General features: G+C 48.6%; 1 protein-coding gene across 1 annotated transcript; it reads right to left on the reverse strand.

Annotated features, from left to right (window-relative positions):
• Nucleotides 1-223: 223 nt before the first annotated feature.
• Nucleotides 224-23,933, reverse strand: LOC142821439 (uncharacterized). The gene is made up of 6 exons (XM_075912361.1): nucleotides 16,106-23,933; nucleotides 14,252-14,339; nucleotides 13,392-13,518; nucleotides 11,699-11,812; nucleotides 6,690-8,543; nucleotides 224-5,470 (listed from the first exon to the last, which is right to left on the reverse strand). The coding sequence occupies exons 1-6, from the start codon at nucleotides 16,138-16,140 to the stop codon at nucleotides 5,454-5,456; spliced, it is 2,235 nt and encodes a 744-aa protein (XP_075768476.1). The 5' UTR covers nucleotides 16,141-23,933; the 3' UTR covers nucleotides 224-5,453.
• Nucleotides 23,934-24,346: the final 413 nt, after the last annotated feature.

Here is a 24,346-nt window from a genome sequence, read left to right on the forward strand (position 1 = left end):
ACAAGCCGGCATTTAAAAATGGTGCCGGCTGGCTTATGCAAATGAAGCCCGGGAAATTCAAATCCCGGGCTTCATTTGCAAGTGCGGTATGCCTACATTACCCCGCTAGTTCGAACTAGCAGGGTAGTGTAGACATACCCTCTGATAAACAGTTTATTTTTAAATTATGTGATAAATAAAATTAAAATCTTGTGTTTATAGTTATGAAATAAATGGTCTGTTTTTTATTCATGCTATTTAAATCTAAAAAAGCATTTATAATTATATATTTTGTGGGGACAGAGTTCTGCGGCTGGGGACAGGGGAGAGAGAACAGGGTGCTGGGAGGGCAGAGGACAGGGTTCTGCAGAAGGGGACTGAGTGCCACTAGGGACAGGGTGCCAGTGCAGACAGAGTTCAGGGATTGGGGATGGGAATGGGGACAGAGTTCTTTAGCTGAAGACAGGGGAATAGGGACAGAATTCTGTAGCTGGGGATAGGGGAGTGGGGACAGGAATGAGGACAGAGTTCTGTGGCTGGGGACATAGGAGTAGTTACAGAGTTCAGGGAGTGGGGACAGAGTTCTGTAGCTGAGGAGTGGGGGCTGGGGACCTGGGTGCCAGTGGAGGCAGAAAGTCCCCTGCATCTGCCTCCTTCCAGGATTTTCCCCCGCCAGAGGGAAGCCAGCGTATGCCTCCTCCTGGCCCGACTCACCCCCCCCCCATGGTGCAGGGAAACCCCACGCGTGCCTGTCTTGGGGTTGACCCCCCCCCCGGTGCAGGGAAACTCCATGCGTGCCTACCCTGAGGCTGACCCCCCCGGCAGTGCAGGGAAACTCCATGTCTGCCTACCCTGGGGCCGACTCACCCTTCGAGTGCCGGTGCAGGGAAGTCACTGAGCTCCTCTTTTGGGGCCAACACCCCCTCCTGCAGAGTGCCTGGCAGAGCAGCCAACACACTTCCGGAATCCCCGGAAGTGGCATTAAGCTGCGGGACTTCCATCCACCCGTGAGAAGCCAGCACTACCTCCATTTTTGCTGGAGGTAGGTAGTGGGGCTTCTTGCGGGTGGGGAAAAATGGGGGGAGGCGGACGCCTCACAATTAACAAGTAGATCACGATTGACCTGTTGGTGACCATGGGCCTCAGGCAATGGACTGCTAATCCGTTTTCCTCTACATGCATGGGTTCAAATGCCATCCTCGTCGGGTGTTTGCAACTCTCTCTCTTGCTTCTCCCAGAAGTTCAATGCTAATTCTGCCTGTAGCCCTGCCTGCCCCAGCCCCCTCCCACTGCAGCCTAGGGAAAGGGGAAGTCTCCACGGAGACACTCCTGGATGTGACCCTCAATCCCGTCTGCCCTCAAGGGGAAACCTCACAAAGGAGATTCCAGGCAGCCAGCCCATGGAAGGTCTCTGAGATGGCTCCAGGCCTGCAGCCTGTCCTACCTGGCAGTTGCCATGGATCCTCTGTGAGGTCACTGCCTCCCAACCAATGAGCTGAGATGCTGTAAAAGTTCTTTGTGATGTCTCTGCTGCCTTGCAGACTCACGTCTTGCCCCTGGCCAGCCGCATGGCATGTGTGAGCCGCTCTCCCTGCACCCACTCAATCAGGGCTGGTTCTGGGGCTCAAGCAGGGAACATCAGAGGCTGCTCAGGATGCCGCATTGCTAGGCCATGGGCCCTCCTGTGGGGCCCATGAGTGTTGCTGTCCCTGCTGCACAGACATGGCCATAGAGCCTCAGGAGGCTGCAGCGGTGGGAGACACTTCCCTGGTTTCGGGAGGGAGAGGAGACGTCAAGGCCCATGACTTGGAGCCAGCTACAGATACCTACTGAAAGCTGATTTTCAGAGGAGTGTGATCAGCCCTTCCTATGTATCTGGCTTCTTCAAAGGGGCTTAATCAGGAGCTAAAAGTTGAAGAAGAGACATATAGAAGGGTGAATTTCTGTCCCTGGCAGTGTTTTCTGTATGCCCATTGGCCTAATGGACAAGACACTGGCGTCTTAAGCCAGGGATTGTGGGTTCAAGTCCCACCTGGGCTGAGAGTTTCCTCTCGCTGACAAAGAGCTTACCTTCCTCTGCTTTCTGAGACAGTTAGCAAGGATGCTCCACAGTGGTTCTCTACAGAAGTTGTTCAGACCCATCACTACCAAATGCTGGTGTTAGGTGCAGATCTGAGTGCTAAAAGCCCAGGTGGCCAAACTCAGAATGAAGGGGTGTGTTTTGCTCCAGAAGGCCCAGGAGTGACAGACAGAAGAAGGTGGCTGTATCAAAGCAGCATCTGTCTGGAGACCAAGCAGAACCTGAGGGTGAGAAGGCCTATGAGAGGCAGAGACTCCAGATGAGTGGGGGGCTAGTTATTTGGTCTGGCAAACTGACAGAAAATCCCCAGGCCCTGAGCATGGTGCAGACCAGGCGATCCCTGAGACAAGACAAGGATTCTCAATTGATTCTAGTCAGCTCTGCCTTTAAACACTGGATGTAAAGTGTCAGATATAATTGAAGACTCCCAAATAGACCCTACACCACCAGAAATAAAACCTGTTTCCATCTTTTGTGGCTTTCAGTTAGCTGTGACTCACTATCCTCTGCTTAGTGTTCAAGTTATGGTAGACCCTAAGCCGGGTCATATTAAGTTCAGGTCTTTTAATCAGACAATATGGATAACAACATTTCATTCTCCCAGCTCCAAGTCTTAAGTGTATTTCAACCCAAAAGAGCCAAAATGATCACCTTGACACAGCAAGTGCATCTACTGATTGATCTCTGTGGCAAAGTAGGTTGTCTATATAAATAAGGTCTGCTTGTGAAGCCTTTTCCTACAGTTGATTAACAGATGGCAGCTCATTCAGACCACTGGCTGATAATAGTTAGTCACCCTGACCAGTCATTAACCATAGTCATGGACTCACTCTACTTTCCATTGTCTCTATGATTCTCTGATGACCTGTCACAAAAAAGGAGGGTGGAAAGGGAAACTGAAGGGAGAGACCTCTCTAAATTCACCAAAGAGCAGTATTGCCAACCCAAAAATCACAAGGAACGCCTACACAAAGTTATGAGAATGGTCTACAAATCATAAGATATTTTAAAAATAAAACATGTTGGATTTTTATAGGCCTTTTGTTTGAGTATTTAGGGTTCATGTTTTAAAGGTTTCCTCCTTAACAGTAAGGCCCAGAAGCATAGAGAACTTTTTAAAAATGAAAGCTGAGATTCCTACGTAATCAACTGATTCCAGGCCTTTAGAAAAACACCAAGGCTATATCTACACTGGCAGCTCCTTGCGCAAGAACATCTCAGGTAACCAGTTGATCGCCCTATCTTCTCCATTCGAATCAGGGTCCTCCTTTCTTGCTTGTTCCTCTCTGCGTTTCTTCCCGGTATCCAACTTTCCCACTACCCTCAGGGTTTTGGTCACTGTCCCCCGACGAACCTAGTTTAAAGCCCCATCACTAGGACTGCGCATCCCATGCCTTCCAGTAGATGGTGTTCCTTTCCAGTTTCTTCCTTGTGAGGTCCCTTCCAAAGCATTCAGCACTGCAGAGCCTGTGGAGAGAGCCTGAAAGTGATTACTTACCTCTATAGCATTGGGGGATTCCCATGCTGGCCTTTTTCCCCTTCTAGAAGTTACATGCTGCCAGTTCTCTTCCTGATCATGTACTGCCCTCTCTGGCTCTTCCACCTGCCATGCTTGAAGTATTAAAGGCTGCCTTCTATCGAGGAAGTCTTCATCCTCTCTGATCGAGCATAGGGTCGACACTTGGGCCTCCAGTCCTCTAATTTTTTCTTCCAAAATGGTGACCAGCTTGCACTTAGTGCAGATGAAATCCGTTCTTTCTTCCAGGAGGAAGACAAACATGGCACATGCTGTGCAGGTAACAACAGCAGACCTATCACCATCCATCGCTGCTGTCCTGGAGAAGGGATTTAAAAAGGCAAGAGAACCTCATGCCCTTCCCTCTCCCTTTCTGAACACCCTCTCTAAACTCCCTGTTAGCACTCACCTGTTCGCAAGCTCCTTGGTTGCTTGCCCAATGCCTTATAAAGCCCTGGAGTGCCTGAAAGTCCGTCCCCCTACCAAGGCTCAGCCAATCAGCAGAGGCTTCTAGAATTTAAACTTTAATTAGAAGCCAACAGTTTCCACCTGCTAATCACAGCACACACTCAGTGAAGGAGGGTGAGGGCAAAGGGGAAGTGGAAAAAAAAGCCTCACTCACAAACATGGGAAAAAACAAACAAAACAAAAAAAAGCACACACACCAACCCTCTCTCACAAACACAAGCCCAGCACACAGTAAGAAAGCCCCAACAAGCATCAATGGTCTCAAGTTAGAGTGGGGGAAGGCGGTCTAGGTTGGATATTAGGAAAAATGATTTCCCATGGTGGGTGGGGAAGCACTGGCATGATTCCCTAGGGAAGTGGTGGAATCTCCATTCCTAGAGGGTTTTAAGGCTCAGCTTGACCAAGCCCTGGCTAGGAGGGGTTAGTTGGATTTGGTCCTACCTTGGGCAGGGGGCTGGACTTGATGACTCCTGAGGTCTCTTTCAGCCCTGGGATTGTATGATTCACCTACAGCTCCTCCCATTCTGCTGTGGCCTCATCCTCCACAGTGAGTGGAGTGGGCAGGGCACCAAGTGGAGTGCATCCCAGCCTCCCTGCAGCACTGGGGAGGGGAAGAGAGGTGAGGGGGCTCATGCATCACCTCCTTGGAGCAACAAGGGAAGAGAGGGAGCACAAGCACATAGCACAGCTCCCCTGCCTCCCCAGAGCCTGAGGGAGGGAAGGAGGCTGTGTGGCATCACTCCTGAAATACCAAGGAGGGGAGGAGACCATGTGGCCTGACTCTCCAACCCAGAGCAGCATGAGCAGGGCTCGACAAATTGCTGTTTCTACTTGCCTGTGGCAAGTAGATTTCCACCAGTTGCCCTGTTTATCGGTGGCACACGCATGCGCTGTTCAGGGCTGGGGAGTAGATTTCGCCGCTGTTTGTCAAGCCCTGAGCATGAGGATGGGTATTGGTGATGGGAGCAGACATGGCCATGCCCGGTGGTTTGGAAAGGCAAAGTCTCCCTATGCCTCAGCTACTGGACACCCATAGGCCCACTTCTTCAGATAATTATATTCATTGTCTTCAATTACTGTGACTGCTTTTACCTTGTTAATCAAGCACAATGACCTCCTCTGTCATCTGAAATTCTGAGTGACTGTCATTTTGTGCATTGGCTACTGTTAATTATTGATACAGTATTCCAATACTGTGCTTTATAATTACTCAGTGGTACAGTATCTCATTACTCCATTTCTTAATTTGTTCCATGTAATTGGTTCCCAAGATGTACTAGTATAACTGGTTTTAGGCTATTTTTATTGCTAGAGACAATTTCAATATAAAACCATTGACAGTGTAACAATTAGCAGGGTGTCTTATAGGCAGTCAATCTAGGTCCAATTTCAAGTCAGGGCTGTAGCTGTTCAGTTCTTCTGATTTTCTGACAGGAAAGAAAGCATAGATAAAGCCTTAGTGAGGGTAGCTGACCCACCTCACCAAGGCATGAGGTGGATTCACCTTCACTGGCAATTTTAATTCAAGACTGGGTTTTTTTTTGGTAAATGGTCACCTCATTCCGGCCTTCGAATGGAAGAGACAGAGCCTCGGACTGGAGGAGCAAAGGCTTTAGCAGGAGTTAAAAGGGATTGTGCCACTCCTGCAACACCCAGGCATCACATTAGCTGGGGGGACGACGTTCAAGCTCTTTCAATTCCTGCTATTTAAAGGGTTTGCTGCTCCTGCCCTTGCTGCCAGTAGATGGCCTGGGAGCTGCAGATGCTAGAGACCTTTCAACTGCTTCTATTTAAAGGGCCCACACCTTTCCCAGGGACTGTTGCCTGGAAGGTGCAAGAAAAGTGGGAGCCCTTTAAATAGAAGCAGCTAACAGGGCTTGCATGGCCCTGGCTCCCAGGCAATGGGATTGCATGGGGTGAGAGCTGTGATCCTTTTCAAATGCTTCTATTAAAAAGGCTTGCACCTGTGAGTAGCTGCCAGGCAACACAGTCATCCGGCAGGTGTGAGTCCTTTAAACACAAGCAGTTAAAAGGACTCACAGCTCCCACCCTGCTGCTAGTGTTGTGCCAGGGAGTTGCTATGGGCAAACCCTGTTAACTACTTCTATTTAAAGGGCTCACACCTTCCTGCACCTACCAGACAATGTGTTAGCCCTTTAAATAAAAGTAGTTAAAGGGAGTCGCGTGGCTTTTGTTCCCAGGAAACGTGCTGGAGGCAGGGCCTGAAACAGCCCCACAGGCCAGATCAAAGTCCTAGGCTGGCAGGATCCAGCTCACAAGGTGGAATTTGCCCACCCCTGTGTTAGACACTAGCTCGTGCCTCAAAGCAGGAGCTTTTATAGCCCTGCCAAACTTAAGTGTCTTTTTAATCTTTCTTGTTCCCAAATGGAATGTTCTCTTTCTCCACACAAGCTCCAAATACTCCCACACTCTGGGCTTACAATGAATTCTGGTGACAATTTTTACATTGTATGGAAAAATATTTTGATGTGCTCTGAACTGATGGCCTTTTATTTTCATTAACATTTCTATTCAGTCAGAGCAGTTGAAATGTTTCTCTTCTACATGGATTCTCTGATGATTAAGAAGGCTTGTCTTCCAACTGTAGCTTTTCCCACAGTGAGAGCAGCTGAAGGGTTTTCTCACCTGTGTGGGTTCTCTGATGCTCAATCAGGCTTGAGTTCTGAATGAAGCTTTTCCCAAAGTGAGACCAGCTGAAGGGTTTCTCGCCCATGTGGATTCTCTGGTGCCTATTCAGGCTTGCCTTCTGAGTGAAGCTTTTCCCACAGTGAGAGCAGCTGAAGGGTTTCTCCCCTGTGTGGGTTCTCTGATGCTCAATCAGGCTAGAGTTATGACTGAAGATTTTCCCACAGTGAGAGCAGCTGAAGGTTTTCTCCCCTGTGTGGATTCTCTGATGTTTAATCAGGCTTCTGTTATGACTGAAGCTTTTCCCACACTCAGAGCACTTGAAGGGTTTCTCCCCTGTGTGGATTCTCTGATGATTAATCAGGTATGCCTTCTGACAGAATCTTTTCCCACAGAGAGAGCAGCTAAAGGGTTTCTCCCCTGTGTGGATTCTCTGATGATAAATCAGGTTTGCCTTCCGACTGAAGTTTTCCCCACACACAGAGCAGTTGAAGGGTTTCTCCCCTGTGTGGATTCTCTGATGTTTAATCAGGCTTGAGTTATTAGTGAAGCTTTTCCCACAGTGAGAGCAGCTGAAGAGTTTCTCCCTTATGTGGATTATTTGATGCTCAGTCAGGCTTGCATTATGACTGAAGCTTTTCCCACAGTGAGAGCAGCTGAAGGGTTTCTCCCCTGTGTGGATTCTCTGATGTTTAATCAGGTTTGTGTTCTGACTGAAGCTTTTCCCACAGTGAGAGCAGCTGAAGGGTTTCTCCCCTGTGTGGGTTCTCTGATGCTCAATCAGGCGTGCCTTCTGACTGAAGCTTTTCTCACAGTGAGAGCAGCTGAAGGGTTTCTCCCCTGTGTGGATTCTCTGATGATTTATCAGGGTTGTGTTCTGACTGAAGCTTTTCCCACACTCAGAGCACTTGAAGGGTTTCTCCCCTGTGTGGATTCTCTGATGATTTTTCAGGGTTGTGTTCTGACTGAAGCTTTTCCCACACTCAGAGCACTTGAAGGGTTTCTCCCCTGTGTGGGTTCTCTGATGCTCAATCAGGCGTGCCTTCTGACTGAAGCTTTTCTCACAGCGAGAGCAGCTGAAGGGTTTCTCCCCTGTGTGGATTCTCTGATGATTAATCAGGTTTGCATTCTGATTGAAGCTTTTCCCACACTCAGAGCACTTGAAGGGTTTCTCTCCTGTGTGGATTCTCTGATGATTAATCAGGGTTGTGTTCTGACTGAAGCTTTTCCCACAGTGAGAGCAGCTGAAGGGTTTCTCTCCCATATGGTTTCTCTTATGTCCAACAAGGCATGACCACTGACTGAAGCTTTTCCTACAGTCAGAATTCTTCAACAGTTTCTCTGACCTCTGGTTTCTCTGGTGTTCAGTGCCACCTAATTGGCAATGTAATGTTTTCCCACAGTCAGGGCACTCACAGATTCGCTCAGTTGGATGTATTCCCTGATGGATAATAAGCTCAGGGTTCTGATTGAAGTAATTCCTACAGTCAGAGAAGTTGAAAGGTTTCTTGCCTCTGTGGATCTTCTGGTGTAAAATGAGGACCTGTTGACATTGGAAACTTTTCTCACAATCACTGCAAGCATAGGGTCCCTCTTGATGGGGGACTTTCTGTTGAACAGTTTCTTTGTTTCTTTTCACACCTCTGCTCCTGTGACTGCATTTACCTCTTCGCTCCACTGCATGATTTTCCTGCTGCTTTTCTGAGCTAAGATAACTCTCAAGGATCTCTCTCTGCTCAGGACTCTGGGTCACATGTCCTTCAGATCTTCCCAGTAACATCTCATGTGGAGCAACTTGCTCCAGTCCTGCCCACTGAAGACTCTCATTATTCTCATTCAGCATCCCATCACCTGCTGGGACAAAGATGGAAACAAGACAGGAGTCATTCTCTGTGCTGAGCAGAAAGGGGAACAGGAAAAGGGGGAGAAAACACCCAAACAACAGTGTGTGTGTGGGGGGGAGGGGAGTTGAAATTGTCACAGCCCCCTCACTTCATGAAAACTGACTTAATATGAATTTTAGTAAAGCACCTTCAAGATGTTACATGATGTGTTATGCCTACCATTTTTGAAGTTACAGTCTCCATAATCTGAGTATGTACAGTTCGACATAGGAAGCATGAATCTGGTTTTAAGTCCAACTGTGCTAATGAGTATCATTAGTGATAGGTTAGAAACTTAGTGACTCAGTATTCAAACCAGCCACCAATGATGATTCCATTTTTGCTGTAAGCCCAAACAGTGGTTGATCCTAGAAAGTCACATGACCATGTCTCAGAAAGGTGCCTGTGTCCTTCCTTCAGTGATTGCTATTGCAATTGCTGAGAAGCTTGTCTGTGTGCCCTCAGGGTGTGTCTGTCAGGGCCCCAAGGCAGGCAAAGTCTAAAATATCCAACCTGGCTAGCTGATGGTTAGAAGGCGATCGCCTGCCTGACCTTCAGCATTGCTCACTTAGGGTATGTCTACACTACCCTGCTAGTTCAAACTAGCGGGGTAATGTAGGCATACCGCACTTGCAAAAGAAGCCCGGGATTTGAATTTCCCGGGTTTCATTTGCATAAGCGGGGTGCCGCCATTTTTTAAACCCCGCTAGTTCGAACCCCGTGCCGCGCGGCTACACGGGGCACGAACTAGGTAGTTCGAACTAGGAAGCCTAGTTCGAACTACCTAGTTCATGCCCCATGTAGCCGTGCTCTACTGGGTTCGAACTAGTGGGGTTTTAAAAATGGCGGCGTCTTGCTTATGCAAATGAAGCCCGGGAAATTCAAATCCCGGGCTTCATTTGCAAGTGCGGTATGCCTACATTACCCTCCTAGTTCGAACTAGGAGGGTAGTGTAGACATACCCTTAATAAGTTTCCCCAGAAGGACGTGTTACTGTAATACTAATGAATAAACAGGGATGACAAGTCAGGGGTACTTACTCTTCAAAAGGGACTTATCAGGGATTCCCCTCTGGACTATAGCTTGTGGTCCCCACCAGCAGAAGGAAGATTGGGCCTCTGAAAACTGCTGCTGGGTCAATCATTTTTGATGGGGGAACACACTAAAATTTTGGAAACTGCTCAAGGGCCACACATCTCTCTGCAGGGGTGTGGGGTTTGGGAAGGAGGCTGGGTACAGAAGGGAGCTTGGGGTAAGGAGATTGGGGTGCAGGAAAGAGTGTGGGGTCAGAGAGGCAGTTGGGGTGAAGGAGGAGTTGTCTGGGGCAGAGGATTGGAGGGTAGGGTCCAGGAGGGAGTAGGGGTGCAGGAGTGAATTTTCACTTGGGCAACAGAGGGAATTGTGACCTGGGGCGGGATGTGTGTGCAGAGCATTTGCATGGTGACCTGGGGAAGGAAGGAGTGGTGGCCTGGGTTAGGGAGCTGGGGAATCGGAGGGCCTGAGGTGCCAGAGGCAGGCTCTGGCTGGGAGTCATTTACCTTAGGCTGCTTCAAGCCAGCAACCCAAGAGGGTCCCCAAAGCAGACTCCCTCCTGCAGCAGCCCCAGGCCACTCAAGAACATTACCTCCATGTGCTGCTCAAAGCTATATGGCCCCGGGAGGGATTTGAGGAGAGACTATGTGCGCTTCCCTGCCCGAGGCCAATCATTACAGCTGGGCGCAGGGCACAGGGGCAAGAGAGTACACAATCTCTCTCACCCCCTGCAGCCAGGGCCGCATGGTACCTAAACAGAACCACCAGCCTTTTTAAACAGCTGGTGGCTCTATGCATCGTGCACCCCTGGAGAAGTGGAGAGGAGACTTGGCTTCCGGGCAGGGGAGTCAGCAAAGTCTCTTGCCTCTCAGTTTCCCACTGCCAGGACACATCTTGCTGTTGAAAATGGCTGGCAGCTCCCTCTAGGCACTGCATGCCCCTGGTGGGGGGAAGCCACCAGCTTCAGGGCCCTGACAGAGTAAGCCTTGGGTCAGATCAAACAGTCTGGTGGCCCAAATCTTACTCACCCCTGCTCCAGAACCACACCCAACTTCAGGAATTATTGCAGTTTGGGGGCATTTTATTAACCTGTTGTAGACGAGCGTAAGCGACTGAGATGATATAACATTAAGGTTTAAGCGAAAGTTCTTTGTGGTCCTGTTTGTGTCAGTCACTTATTGGTTGGAGGCCACATCTCCTTGGATTTACCTCCCAACACCACCTCATACAGAGTCGTTACTCAGTGTTTCAGGAGGAAGGAAACCTGAGTATCCTCCCGCTTCCACCTTGTTCCCCCTTCCCTGACGAGAGCTCAAGACAGGCTGAAGGTGGCAGTGAGGCTTGAGTTTCAACATTACTGCACCTGAAACAATGGGATTCAATTCTGATCACTCAGTATTTTCGAGAAACAAGCTGCTAATTATGCTGCCTGAACTTGGCTGCAAGTGTCTAAATTTAGGGTCCTGCAGCTGAAGTGTCTCATGTTCCTCCATTTATTTGTAGCAGTGACTCAGGCCCTCTAATAAGAACTAAACGAACAAAGACTTTATAACCCCTCCCCACAATAGAGATGAATAGAAGTTAATCCCAAATGTTTAGCAGTAAACAGCTATGGTGATTGTTTGCAGGATGAGACCCCAAAATTCGTAGATTCACAGTACCCCACCCTGCACTGGGGGCTACTGGCAGTTTTCATGGGCCCCAGGCAGGGAGCACAACCAGCTCTGCTGGGAGTAGCATGGGGCCTTCGATCACTTCCTAGAATCTTGGAGTGGCCCCCGTTAAAAATCATTGCCCGCCCCTGTCTAACACAGAAAGCACCAGAGAAGATTAGTTCAGATGATTGAGATACTGGATTCTGCATCCAGATTCCACCCAAATACTCTCAGAGAAGCAAACAAAGGGAAGAAACTCCTGACAGCTAAGAGGATGGCTGGGGAGCTGTGACAGGCATTTGTCAGAATTATACCTGCAGCCCTACCTGGGGAACATGGGGCGGAAGGGAGGGCTGTTGCTCATAGCTCATTTTTGGGAGTCCCAGCTTTTTCCTACATGTGCCAGAATGTTTCGGTGTGAGTTTCCCTGACTCCTCACCTGTGCAGGTGACTCTCAGGATCCCCATTTCTTTGGCAGGCTGGAGATCTGGGACCCACGGCTCTTCCCCTTGTTCCAGCCGGGCGATCAGGTCAGGTTTGGGAATGGAGAATCCTGAAAGGGGTGAGATCAGACAAGGTGAAGGCACATGGAGTCTGGGTAGAGTAGGTGTCAGAAGGAACGTTTCCTGAGCTCAGTCTCATCCTATATGGGACTGGGGAAACTGAGACATCTTGAGAGCAGCAGACTTCTGGGGCAGAATGGGGTGGGGGATGTGAGAGGAAGTTGGGATTGTATTCACTCTGCATGTGATTTCTACTGTCCTATAATAATCCTGTGTGTGTGCCTCAGTTTCCCTGGGCACTGCACCACAATCTCGATGGGGATGGGAATTTGGGAGTGACTCACTGAGGGAGGATGCCCTGGCCAGCATGTTGGAAATGGCCCAACAGCATGGCAAACTTCGCCTGGGAGGGGTGTGTGACCAGGGGACAGCTTTTGCCTGGGACACTGGACAAAGGTTTGAGACAGGGCTGGCTGCAGCCAGGAAAGAGCTGTGGAGAGTGGAAATGTCTCTCTGGCTTCGGGGGCAGAGATGTAGAACAAGACCCTTGACTCTGGGTGGAAGTGAGTCTCATTGGCTTGGGGAAAGAGATGGGGGACAGGGCCCTTGGCTTTGGGTTCCCTTCTCTCCAAGATAGATTGCGCTGAATGCTCTTGGTTCCTGTGCTAACAAGTCTGTTCTACGCTATTTCGCTGTGAACTAATAAAGCTTCTGTTGTACCTGCTGGCTGAGAGATACATCTGCTGCAGATGGAGGTGCGGAGCTCAGTGACCCTCCCACCCCTCAGTGACAGAGGGTGCTGTCATGCCCTCCCTAGGGCTACGTGTACACTGCACAGTTAATTCAGATAAGCTAGTCCAGAATAGTTATTCTGAACTAGCTGATTTCAAAATAGCACATCTACACTGCAGGGAAACTTCAATATGAGTCTGAGGCAGGCTTCCCTAATGTAGACGAGCTATCTCGATTGAGAGCCCCAGGAAGAATAACTTAGAATGGGCCTGGTGAGGGGCTATTTTGAAATAGTAGAAGTGGAGTATCTACACACGCCTTATTTTGAAATAGCTATTTTGGAATAGGCATTATTCTTCATAGATGAGGTTTACAGAAGTTAGAATAAGCCGTCTGTTTTGAAATTATTTTGAAATAACAGAATTTCTGTGCAGATGCTCACATAGCTATTTAGGAGTAATGGCTGTTATTACAAAATAACTTGGCTGTGTAGACACACATCCTAGGAATGGTCTGTGGGCTCTGGGGGGACTTGCTGACATACACACAGCTCTATGGTTGAATTCTGGGCTATTTCCAAGACTGCAGAGCCCAGACCCCTCCACAGATGAAGCCAGTCCCAAAGAGGAAGGTGAACCGTATGTACAGGAGAAACAATGTAGGCAGAACAGTTCCCTGCTTCTGGCCTCTGGAAGCTGAGGAGATGGGGTAGAATTAGCATGTCCCCTGGGTGTCTGACTCCCCTGTTGCCCAACAGGGGACAAGGGGATGAAAGTGTCTCTCACACAGGGGCTGTGGGCCCCACTCCTCTCTAATCTAACTCACCATGGAAAAACCTGACCCAATGCAGAAACTCTGGCCCCAGGGCTTTGCTAGCTGAGGCACAGGAATCCTTACCCAGCGAAGCCACAGACTCGTAGTTCTCCTGCATGACGTCCCTGTAGAGGGCTCTCTGAGCAGGGCCCAGCAGCGCCCCCTGCCTCGCGGTGAAATACACAGCCACCTCCTCGAAGGTCACTGGCATCTGAAAAAACAGGGGGCCCCCACTCAGCCTGTGCCACTCCAGCCACAGCCCCACTAGTCACGATGGAGGAGGCCCAAGGGGCAGAATCTCAACCTGTCCTGCCCAGAGAGGCCAGAAGGCTCCAGGGGAGAGAGAGGGAAGAGCTCCTTGTGCCTCCCAGCAGATGGAGCAGGGCAGGGTGTTCTGTCACCCCTGGCCAGCCACAGGCTGAGGTGGGAGCAGAGTTTGCCACAGGGACAGGAATTCCAGCCCCTTCCTAGTTCATGGCAGCCTCTGCCTAGCGAGCTCTGTCTCCAGCATGAGAAACAGCAAGAGGAATGACCAGGCTGGGTCAGAGCAAAGGCTCCTCTAGCCCAGTGTCCTGTCTGCCCATAGCGGTCAGTGCAGGTGCCCTGAGGGAATGAACAGAACAGGGAATCACCCAGTGATCCACCCCGTAGCCCTTTCCCAGAGTCTAGCAAACAGAAACTTGGGACACTCTCTCTGCCCATCCTGGCTAAAAGCCATTCATGAACCAATGGAGACTGGTCAGTTTTCCCAGCCCTGTCCATGTAGAGTTTCCTCTTTCAGAAATGGGGGAATATTCACCCCCCTCCCAATGGGCCTGTTCAGACCATCAGGCCCTAGGCTGAGCAATTCCCAGCAGGCTTATCCCATACTGACCTACCCTGTGTATTTCCTGCCCCATCCCCTCTGCAATAGCCTCCCTTCAGCTCTCCACACAATCCCCTACCTGAGCTGGCTCCACCACAGCCATTTCCCTGTGCTGCCTCCTGCTAGATGAGACAATCTGGAGCAAAGTGTGGATGTGAGTCTTCAGCCTGTCAGGATGAGAGAAGCATCACAGGGAGGAGGGGGGAAATTGTTTTTGGTCTCTGAGGACAGGATAAGAAGCAATGGGCTTAAACTGCAGCAAGGAGGGTTTAGGTTGGACATTAGGAAAAACTTCCTGCCTTTCCGGGGGGTGAAACACTGGAATAAATTGCCTAGGGAGGTTGTGGAATCTCCATCCCTGGAGATATTTGAGAGCAGGTGAGACAGACACCTGTCAGGGATGGTCTAGATGGTGCTTTGTCTTGTTGTAAGCGCAAGGGACTGGAATTGAAGATCCCTCGGAGTCCTTTTCAGTTCTAACATTGCATGATTCTATGATTGGGGAGGTTTCCCAAGGGGCTTTGGTCCATTGCACAGTAGAGCCAGACTTTGTTTTTAAATAATATATTTCCAGCACAAATGTTTCAGCATTGTCTTTATTTATGGGAAGAGCAGGGAAACTGTTTTGGGTCAAGGGTCACTGACCCCCAGAAAAAATCAATCAGGGACCACACATGTGAGTTGCAAAAAAACCCCAAACCCTCCTAGCCCCCCAAAACCCCACTGATGTGGCCGCAACTGAGACACCTCCCTCCCCTGGCACCGCAGCCCCATGCGAGTAGGGTAGGTAGAACTGAGGTTCAAGGACTCAGGCCAGATAAATTTTTCTGGGGTTCCAGGATTAGTGGAATTTGTGGGCCCCTCTACACTCTGAGGTGGGGCCAAAAATGAGGGATCCAGTGTGCAGGACAGGGCTGCCAGTCAGTGAGATAGGGATGGGGTGCAGAATCTGGGTGGAAAATAGGCTACAGGAGCAAGCTGGGGGTAAGTGTCTGGTCAGGAGGTAGGGGACAGGAGGAGGGTCCTGGTGGGGCCCTGAGCAGGAGACAGGAGGCAGGTGGGGCCCTGGGCAATGTACTCGTGGAAGTTTGAGCAGGGGGGACATGGTACTCATGGGGGTTTGTGGTCTGGACAGGGGGGCAGGGTACTTGTGGTGATCTTGGTGGGGGCAGGGTACTTGTGGGGTTTGGGGTCTGGGCAGGCAGGCAGAGTACTTCTGTGGGTCTCGGCATGGGGGGCATGGTACTCGTGGGGTTTTGGGCAGGGACAGGGTATTTATGGGGGTTTGGGTGGGAAGGGCAGGGTACTCGTGGGGGTTGGGGTCTGGACAGGGGCAGGGTACTTGTGGGGGTCTGGATGGGGGGAGTGGACAGCTAAGCTGGTACCTGGGGGTCCAGTAACCAAGTCCAGGGTCTCAGAAAGCATGTGTGCCGCTTATTCCCTATGCTGTTTCCTGACTTTGAGCTAGCAGCTGTTTGAAATTCTGCCCCCATTCCAGCCTTTATTCAATGATTATTCAAGAAGTAGAGCTCCCCCTGTGGCCCTGATTATCTGGGTGAAATTAGCACCTTTTCAAAGTCAGCTCCAAATTAGCACCTTTTCAAAGTGGATCTTGGACATGTCTATAGCCCCGGGAGGAGAGAGGGAGACAGACCTCAGGAAGTAACCAAGCAAAAGATGAACTTTGGGTGAGGTAATGCCAGCGCAGGCTCTTTCTTGGGGGGGGGGGGGGGAGACGGGTCACCTCGTGCCCCCCCTGGAATTTCTTCATGCCCCCACAGGGGGGCACAGACCCCAGTTTGGGAACCTATGTTCTAAGGTCTCTTCTAGCTCTATGGTTCTATGAGTCTGTCTCAGAATCTTCCAGCATCAACGCAGAGTACATATTTATAACTCCACATACAGATGTTACACAAGTACATGAATAACATACCTAGAATCAGTAGAACATAAGTTTTCATTTGACATCTCACATGGCCCCTTTGTACAGACTATAGGGTGGGAATTCTGCCCCCATTATCATCTTTTCAAAGTGGTCTGTCTGATCTCCTTAAAATCCAGTAACATGACAAGTGAGACCTCAAATCCATATTCATTTCTTTCAACACCTGTCTTGAGTTTCAACATTACTGCATCTGCAACAATGGAATTCAGTTCTCAGTGCCCAGTGTTTCTGATTAAAAAAAAAAAAGAAAAAGCTGCAGATTCACCTGCCTGAATATGGATTTAGGTACAAGAGCTCTGATGCCAACTCAGGAAATCTGTCACCTTGATACCAGGGGATCTAAAAGAATAAAATTCCACAGGAAATGCAAGTACAAAAGTGTAGTATGAAAAACTGCAGCACAGATAGGAAATACTATGATGGGACATGGGCCAAGGGATGCAGAAACTGCAAGCACAGAATGCCCTCTGGGACCCCTGATTTTTTGCACAATGGTACCTAGACCAGCTCCATGTACATAGATCATGCGGTCAGTGGTGAACATCCCCAGACACTGAAGGGTATGCATGGAGAGGCATGCTGTGGCTCACCACCCTAGCAACAGCCTGGGGGAGGCCAAGGGGAGGGGGGTGAGCTCGGCATGTGGACTGGAGAGGTGCAGGCATGTGACAAACAAAGCCATATATGGAAAGGTTGAATCTGATTGGTTAAGAAGTTTGTGTTATGTAACCTGTAACCATGTGCTATAAAACAGCAAGGGGAGGGGCTCCTTGCTCGAGGGGCTCTGGCTGATTTTAGTACCAGGGGCTCTCCCTTTGTGCACATTGAATAAAGTATTGAATTGAATTGAATTGAATTGAATTGAATTGAATCGAATTGAATCGAATTGAATTGAAGACCCTTGATTCTGCCCAGCACCTGAGTCTCTGGGAACCACAAAATCCCAACAGTTTCTTGGCGCAGCGAGCAGGGTGAGAAATATCCTTCAGGATCAAGACCTACAATCAAGTTAGAGGGTGATTTTGTTCATTTTTCATTTGGTTGTGTGTCCCTGACCTGACTGGTGACTCTCACACCTTTTGTAGTAAGTGAAACTGGGTGTTGGAGAATTTAAGGGGTTTGTTGCAGTTTTGTAACATTTTGGTTGCAGTCTTAAGACACTGTACTTAGTGTGGGGGCGGGTTAAGCTGTAAGTTCCTCTGACTAAGTGTTGTTGAAGTGGGAAATCAAAGAGGCCATAAGGACCAACAGTTAATGTAGGGGCAGGTATAGCCATAAGTACCTCTAGTTAATGTGTTGGCTGGCCCAGATCTCCTAATTGGAAATTGTTATTAGTTTGTAAACGGTAGTGTATTTAAAGATTTTGAGATTGGAGGATATTTAGGTTTACAAAAAAGGGTAAGATGAAGGGACTTAGTGATCCACAATATGAAGAGTGTTTAATTAGTGCTTTTATCACTATTGTAGCAGTAAGTTTATTAGTTTTCTTGTTGAGATATCTTGGCTGTGTGACTGAAAGAAAGAAGGATGACCAACCCACATTACAAGTGGGCAATACTGATTTTGTGCATAAACCACAATATTTATCAAAGGACAAATTGGCTGGCATGTGTTTAATTGTTGATTATGAACAGCTGGTTAGAAAGTGTGATATGCTAAAAGGAAGGATAGGAGAGTTAGAAGCAGAGGTAGAAAAACTGCAAACAGAAGCAAAAAACTATAAAGAAACAGCCTTGCAGGAAGAGAGATCTTGTCCCTCAGCACCTTTGGACCCTACATGTGGTATGTGGGGATATCAGTCTGGTTTTATGGCTCCAGTGAGAGTGCACACTGTCCCTAATACTAATCAAGGGGAAGGGGACCCTGCTACTGTGAGTTGCCTAGAGCACACTCCTATGAGTCCATCTGACTTGCGGAGCATGTTAAAAGAATTGCCATCTTTGCAGCTTAATAACCCAAACCTACCCTTCTGGGAAAAGGTGCAGGAGTGGATGGTCGTGGGAGGCCTGCATGCTTTTGATGTTTTCACCATGGTAAAAGCAAAATGTCCTGTGCACCCTGACAGTCAATTTTGGTTTGCATTTACTGTTAAAGGGAAGCAATATACTTTTACTCGCTTAAGCCAGGGTTTTCATAACTCACCTACTTTATTTCATAGAGCATTAGCTGATGTGCTGGCAAAGCTGCCAGACATGGCTTCTTGTGTTGTACAGTATGTTGATGATCTTCTTATCTCCTCACCAGATCGCCAAACGCACATGAAAGACTTAGAAGTGATCCTGCAGCACTTGGCAGACAGTGGGGTAAAATGTAATGCTAGAAAGGCTCAGATTGCAAAGGGGGAAGTATCATATCTGGGGTACCTAATATCCAAAGGGTACAAGCGTTTAACTGTTGACCGCACTGAGGCTATTAATGCATGCCCACGACCAACTACGGTCAGGGGAGTTAGGAAAGTGTTGGGGCTATTCAATTTCTGCCGAACTCAAATCCCCAATTATTCAAGGATTGTCCAGCCTCTTAATAATCTCCTGAAGGGTGCTGGTGGACCACATGAGGCAATTGAATGGACACTTGACTGTGAACAGGCATTTACCACATTGAAAAAAAGGCTAAGTACTGCCCCAGGGTTGGGACTTCCTAATCCATTAATGCCTTTTACATTGTACACGCATGTCAGTGAGGGACATATGGCAGCAGTATTAACGCAAAAACATGGGGATAAACAGCGCCCAGTAGCATACTACTCTTCTAAACTAGATGCTGTCGCTCAAGCAATGCCACCATGCCTTCAGGCAGTGGAAGGAGCTTCTATGGCCCTAAATCAGGCCACACCACTTATTGGTTCACAGGATGTAAATATTGTTGTACCTCACGCTGTGCTTGCTATTTTATCAGGGAAGAAATCCTCAGCAGTCCATGTAGCAAGATGGACTCGATGGGAAACGAGCTTGCTAATGCCTTCGGTACATCTGCAAAGAGCATCATCGTTAAACCCTGCTACCCTCATGCCTACCCCAGATGAGGGACACCCACATCATTGTTGCCTTGAGGAAGAGCCCATGGACGTTCCATTGGTAAAAGAAACTGAAATACCTGGTGCCCCTTGCCTATATGTGGATGGTTCTTCCTTCTATGTGGATGGCAAGCGACACATAGGATGGGCCGTTTGTACTCAAGATGGACAGCTGGTGGCACACGGCAGTTTGCCTGGGGCATCTGCACAAGTAGCAGAACTGCAGGCATTAGTTGCAGCATGTGAAGCTGCGAAAGGTCATGCTGTAAACATATATACTGATTCTAGATATGCGTTTGGGGTTGTACATGATTATGTTAACTTGTGGGTAAATCGGGGATTCCTGACGAGTACAGGATCCCCAATACAAAATGGGGGAATAGTGGATAAACTTCATGAAGCCATGCAGAAACCTACTGAATTAGCAGTGATAAAAGTGAGGGCCCACACAAAAGGGACAGACCCTCATAGTAAGGGGAACCGAAGGGCAGACGAACTAGCTAAACGAGCAGCAGTGGAAGGTAAAGAGATGCAATTGATTGCTGCAACACAGCCTCTCATAAAAACCCCAAACTTTTTTGAATTACAGGACATCCAACACTCTGCACCAAGGGCAGAAAAGTGGTTATGGATGGATAATGGGGGAAAACTGTGTGATGATAACACTTGGAGAGGCCCAGGAAACACATTAGTGTTACCAAATGTGCTGATGGGAACTATGATACAAATATATCACATGTTGGGACATGATGGAGCACGGAGGGTGATCCACCGGATGTCAGACACCTGGTGGCATCCTAAGCTTAATGCAAATGTGCATGATTATGTGAGGAGGTGTGTAACATGTGCTCAATGTAATTCTGCTCCCACAGTGAAAGTGAGAATGCGACATCAGCCAAGACCAACACAGCCCTTCACACAGTTACAAATAGATTTCATTGGACCCCTGCCAAGGTGCAGAGGGAAAGAATATGTTCTGGTGATCATGGATCACTTTACTAAGTGGGTAGAAGCTTTCCCAGTGGCCAAGGCCACTGCATCTGATGTAGCTAAAATATTGATGACCGAAATAATTCCCCGATGGGGATTTCCATGCTTCATTGATAGTGACCAAGGTACCCACTTTACAGGGAAGGTGATGAAAACAGTATGCATGTCACTGGGGATCAAACAGAAATTCCACTGTCCCTACCATCCCCAGAGTTCGGGATTAGTAGAAAGAGCTAACCGAACCATTAAAAACAAACTAACCAAACAGATGTTTTCTGCTACAGGGAAAGATTGGGTCACCAATTTACCAGTGGTTCTCATGTCTATGAGATCCAGTCCTACTAATCCACATTCCTTATCTCCTTTTGAAATGCTGACAGGGCGGGCGATGAGGACGCCAGGAAATCTGTGCATTGGAGCGGGGGAGTTGTATGTCATGGGTGACCAGCTTGTTGAATATTGCAAATTGTTATCTCAGTGTGTCTCACAGGACCCCCGAACTGAACCAGACCCAAAGGCTAGTGAAGAGGACACATGTGAGGTGCAGCCCGGTGATCAAGTACTGGTGAAAGCCTATAGAAAACGAACCTTTGAACCAGCCTGGACTGGACCTCACATGGTTCTTCTGGTAACTCCTTCAGCGGCCCGGGTCACTGGAATTCCAGTTTGGGTGCACCTGTCACGAGTAAAAGTATACAAGGGTGACACTCAACATAGGGCACAATAATCTCTGTTTACCCTATGGACTCCTTGAGGGCCATTCTCAGTATTAAGTGTTTTATTGATGTAGTCACCTGGGGAGGAGCCACTGGATCAGTTGTAAATGCCATTACTCAAGCTATCAAATCTCATAATAGGGACTGGGTTGAAAATTTGTTAGTAGCAGGGATGACAGTTTATTGTGGTGAGAATAGGGCTCATGTCTAATTAATTAGATATCACCTTAACTCAGCAACATAGTTGGTTAGGTCCTCACTGTTGTACTCAGCCATCTATTAAAAACTACTAAAATGTCTGAGCAAGCATTGGTCTGGAATGGTGTTATCATACTGGCATGGTGTTAACATGAAAGTTGTAGCCCTGATAGGAGACTTGCTCGTGTCACAGGTGCCCTGTTGGGTGAGAGCCGCAGTTCTCAAAGACTGAATGTCTTCACCTTGGATGATGGCAGAGGAGTGGTCTCTATTGATAATGGGCATTTTGGAATGATTATTCCATCTTTGGAGAGGTGTTAATTCCTGTGGGTTGGTCTCCTGGATTGGAGGCTCAGCCCTTCCACCCACTCCCATTCTCATGTCATAGACACCAGTGTAGCTGAGTATGTAATAATGGCTGGAGATAACTATATAGCTTTCCCATGGGACCAATGTTCCATCCTGGGAGGATGGGTTTTGCATATAAGAAACATGGAGTCAGGACAAGCCCTATCTCAAATGTTGGGACCTGACTTAATGGTGCATGTAATGTTTAATTTAATGGATGATATAACAGTGAAGAAAGACTCCACTACCTGGTGTGGATTTGGGTATTTAGCTTTGGAAAGTAAGCCTGGCTTGAACATCTCGTACTTCCTATTGTGGAAGATATTATGAAAGAAGTGGTAAGGCAATTACAGTGATTCAGTGGATAGAAGAGTTTGCAATTGTGGGAACAGAGATTCCCTGGGGATGGATTTCAGTTGTGTTTTCGCAATGGATATGGGGACTTACTTTTAGTGTACATACCATTATGTATTAAAGGTTGAATGTATTGTTTAATTCTGTTACCAAAACTGTAATTAATTAAGTGTTGATAAGGTCAATTATAGCTCCTAATAAATACAAGGAAGTGGTGTTAGTGGGGTCTAAGAATTGTTCTTAGCTCCAAAACCAAATGGGGGAGCTGAAGGGTATGCATGGAGAGGCATGCTGTGGCTCACCACCCTAGCAACAGCCTGGGGGAGGCCAAGGGGAGGGGGGTGAGCTCGGCATGTGGACTGGAGAGGTGCAGGCATGTGACAAACAAAGCCATATATGGAAAGGTTGAATCTGATTGGTTAAGAAGTTTGTGTTATGTAACCTGTAACCATGTGCTATAAAACAGCAAGGGGAGGGGTTCCTTGCTCGAGGGGCTCTGGCTGATTTTAGTACCAGGGGCTCTCCCTTTGTGCACATTGAATAAAGTATTGAATTGAATTGAATTGAATTGAATCGAATTGAATTGAAGACCCTTGATTCTGCCCAGCACCTGAGTCTCTGGGAACCACAAAATCCCAACAACACACATACACACCTTCTACACAGGAGAGGTGCCGGATCGACCCACCCCTCTCTGACTGGCCTGAGGACACTCCCTTTTCCTGGAACCCAGCATCACATCTCCCTGGAGCAGTGAAGAGCCAAAATCCCAATAATATGTATGTAAAATCTTGACCTCACTGTCTGTTAAAAATCTTTCACTTATGCCCAAACTGGAGGGGCCTGGCCTGAGGCCCAGCTAACAACGGACAATACAAGGCTAAAAAAAAGTTGAGATAAGCAGGAATCAACCTTGTTTGTTTAACAGGCATAAACAAGCCAAGACTGCACAACCCCAGGAGGAGAGCAGTAATTCAGGACTTATCAAGAGTTATGGCACATAACTCACCGAGATGAGTCGGGGGCTGTGTCTATACTGGCCACTTTTTCAGGAAAAGCACCTGCTTTTCCAGAAAAACTTGCCAGCTGTCTACACTGGCCGCTTGAATTTCCGCAAAAGCACTGACGATCTCATGTAAGATTGTCACTGCTTTTGCGGAAATACTATGCTGCTCCCGTCCGGGCGAAAGTCTTTTTCCGAAAAACTTTTGCGCAAAAGGGCCAATGTAGACAGCAGAGATTTATTTTCCGCAAAAAAGCCCCGATCGCGAAAATGGTGATCGGGGCTTTTTGGCGGAAAAGCGCGTCTAGTTTGGCCACGGACGCTTTTCCACAAAAAGTGCTTTTGCGGAAAAATGTCCTGCCAATCTAGACGCTCTTTTCCAAAAATGCTTTTAACAGAAAACTTTTCCATTAAAAGCATTTCTGGAAAATCATGCCAGTGTAGACTTAGCCTCAAAGTCTGCTCCTTGGTTCAGGAAAAGATAACAGTACATCCTCCCCAAACGCCAAACAGGGTTCAGGGAGAAGGCTAACAAGTCAACATGAATTATGGCATCCGTCCCTCACAGATGCCAAGCCGAGCTCAAAGGGACACACTGATGAACTACACACAGTTGTTATTGCTGTGTTATTTACTGTTCTCTGTACTTTAAGACCATCTAAGAATGTACCCGCAGGCAAACATGTCCGTCATTCCCATGGACCTAACTTATACATTGCAAGCGGAGGATTTTGAAGGCTAACACCTGTGTAGTAGCAATATGTAACCCTGAGTGGAACACTCATACAACCTTTTAGATAATTGGTTTTATGTGCTCATTATGCCTTGCTGTTGGGACTGGTCCAGGTGCTTGGGATCTCCCACCCCATTGCTTCTCTCCACTCATTAGCTCCCTCTGTAGTCTATTGGGATCCACTGCTGGGCAGCATCTCACTGAGCCTGACTTGCCAAGTGACACTCCCCTGGGCCTCCCTCCACCTCCACTCCCAAGCGCTGGGCATAACAAACCCTTCTGCTTGGATACACAGTGCATCAAAATCAAACTTCTGTTCCTTCAGGAAGTGCATGTGCTGGGTCACCCTGTAGGGGGAGAGGGAAAAGCAAGGAGGGGACATGAAGGGGCAGGGCAGGGAGAGGGTAGCAAGGGGGAGGAGAGAAATGGCACGTAGGGGCAGCAGAAGGATCAAGTCACCGGCTCCTTCCCCGCCCCCCCCCCCCCGGCATTGTTACACGCACTGCAAATACCCCCCCCCCCGTCAGTTTTATCCTGGGTGTTGGTGTCACATGATTTTGCCCCCCCCCAAGCAGCTCACTACCTCCGCCCACACTGTCACCCCCAGTCACCTCCCACCTCCCCTCAGATCCTCCGATTCCTGCCCCACCCCCACCAAGCGCTTCCCGAAGCAAAAGCAGCGGCGCAGCGAGTAACGGCACTAACGGCTCCCTCGGAATTCGCGCCTTTCCGCGCGCTGCGCATGCGCAGGGACAGCGGGAACGATACTGCCTCCCTCTGCTCGCGCGCCAGCTCAGGCCCTGCAGCGGGCTCCGCCCAAGGTCCAATCGCAGCGGGGCGGGTGGGGCCTGAGCAGGGGCAGGGAGAGACT

This window comes from Pelodiscus sinensis, chromosome 31 (assembly GCF_049634645.1).
Source record: "Pelodiscus sinensis isolate JC-2024 chromosome 31, ASM4963464v1, whole genome shotgun sequence".
NCBI lineage: Eukaryota > Metazoa > Chordata > Testudines > Trionychidae > Pelodiscus > Pelodiscus sinensis.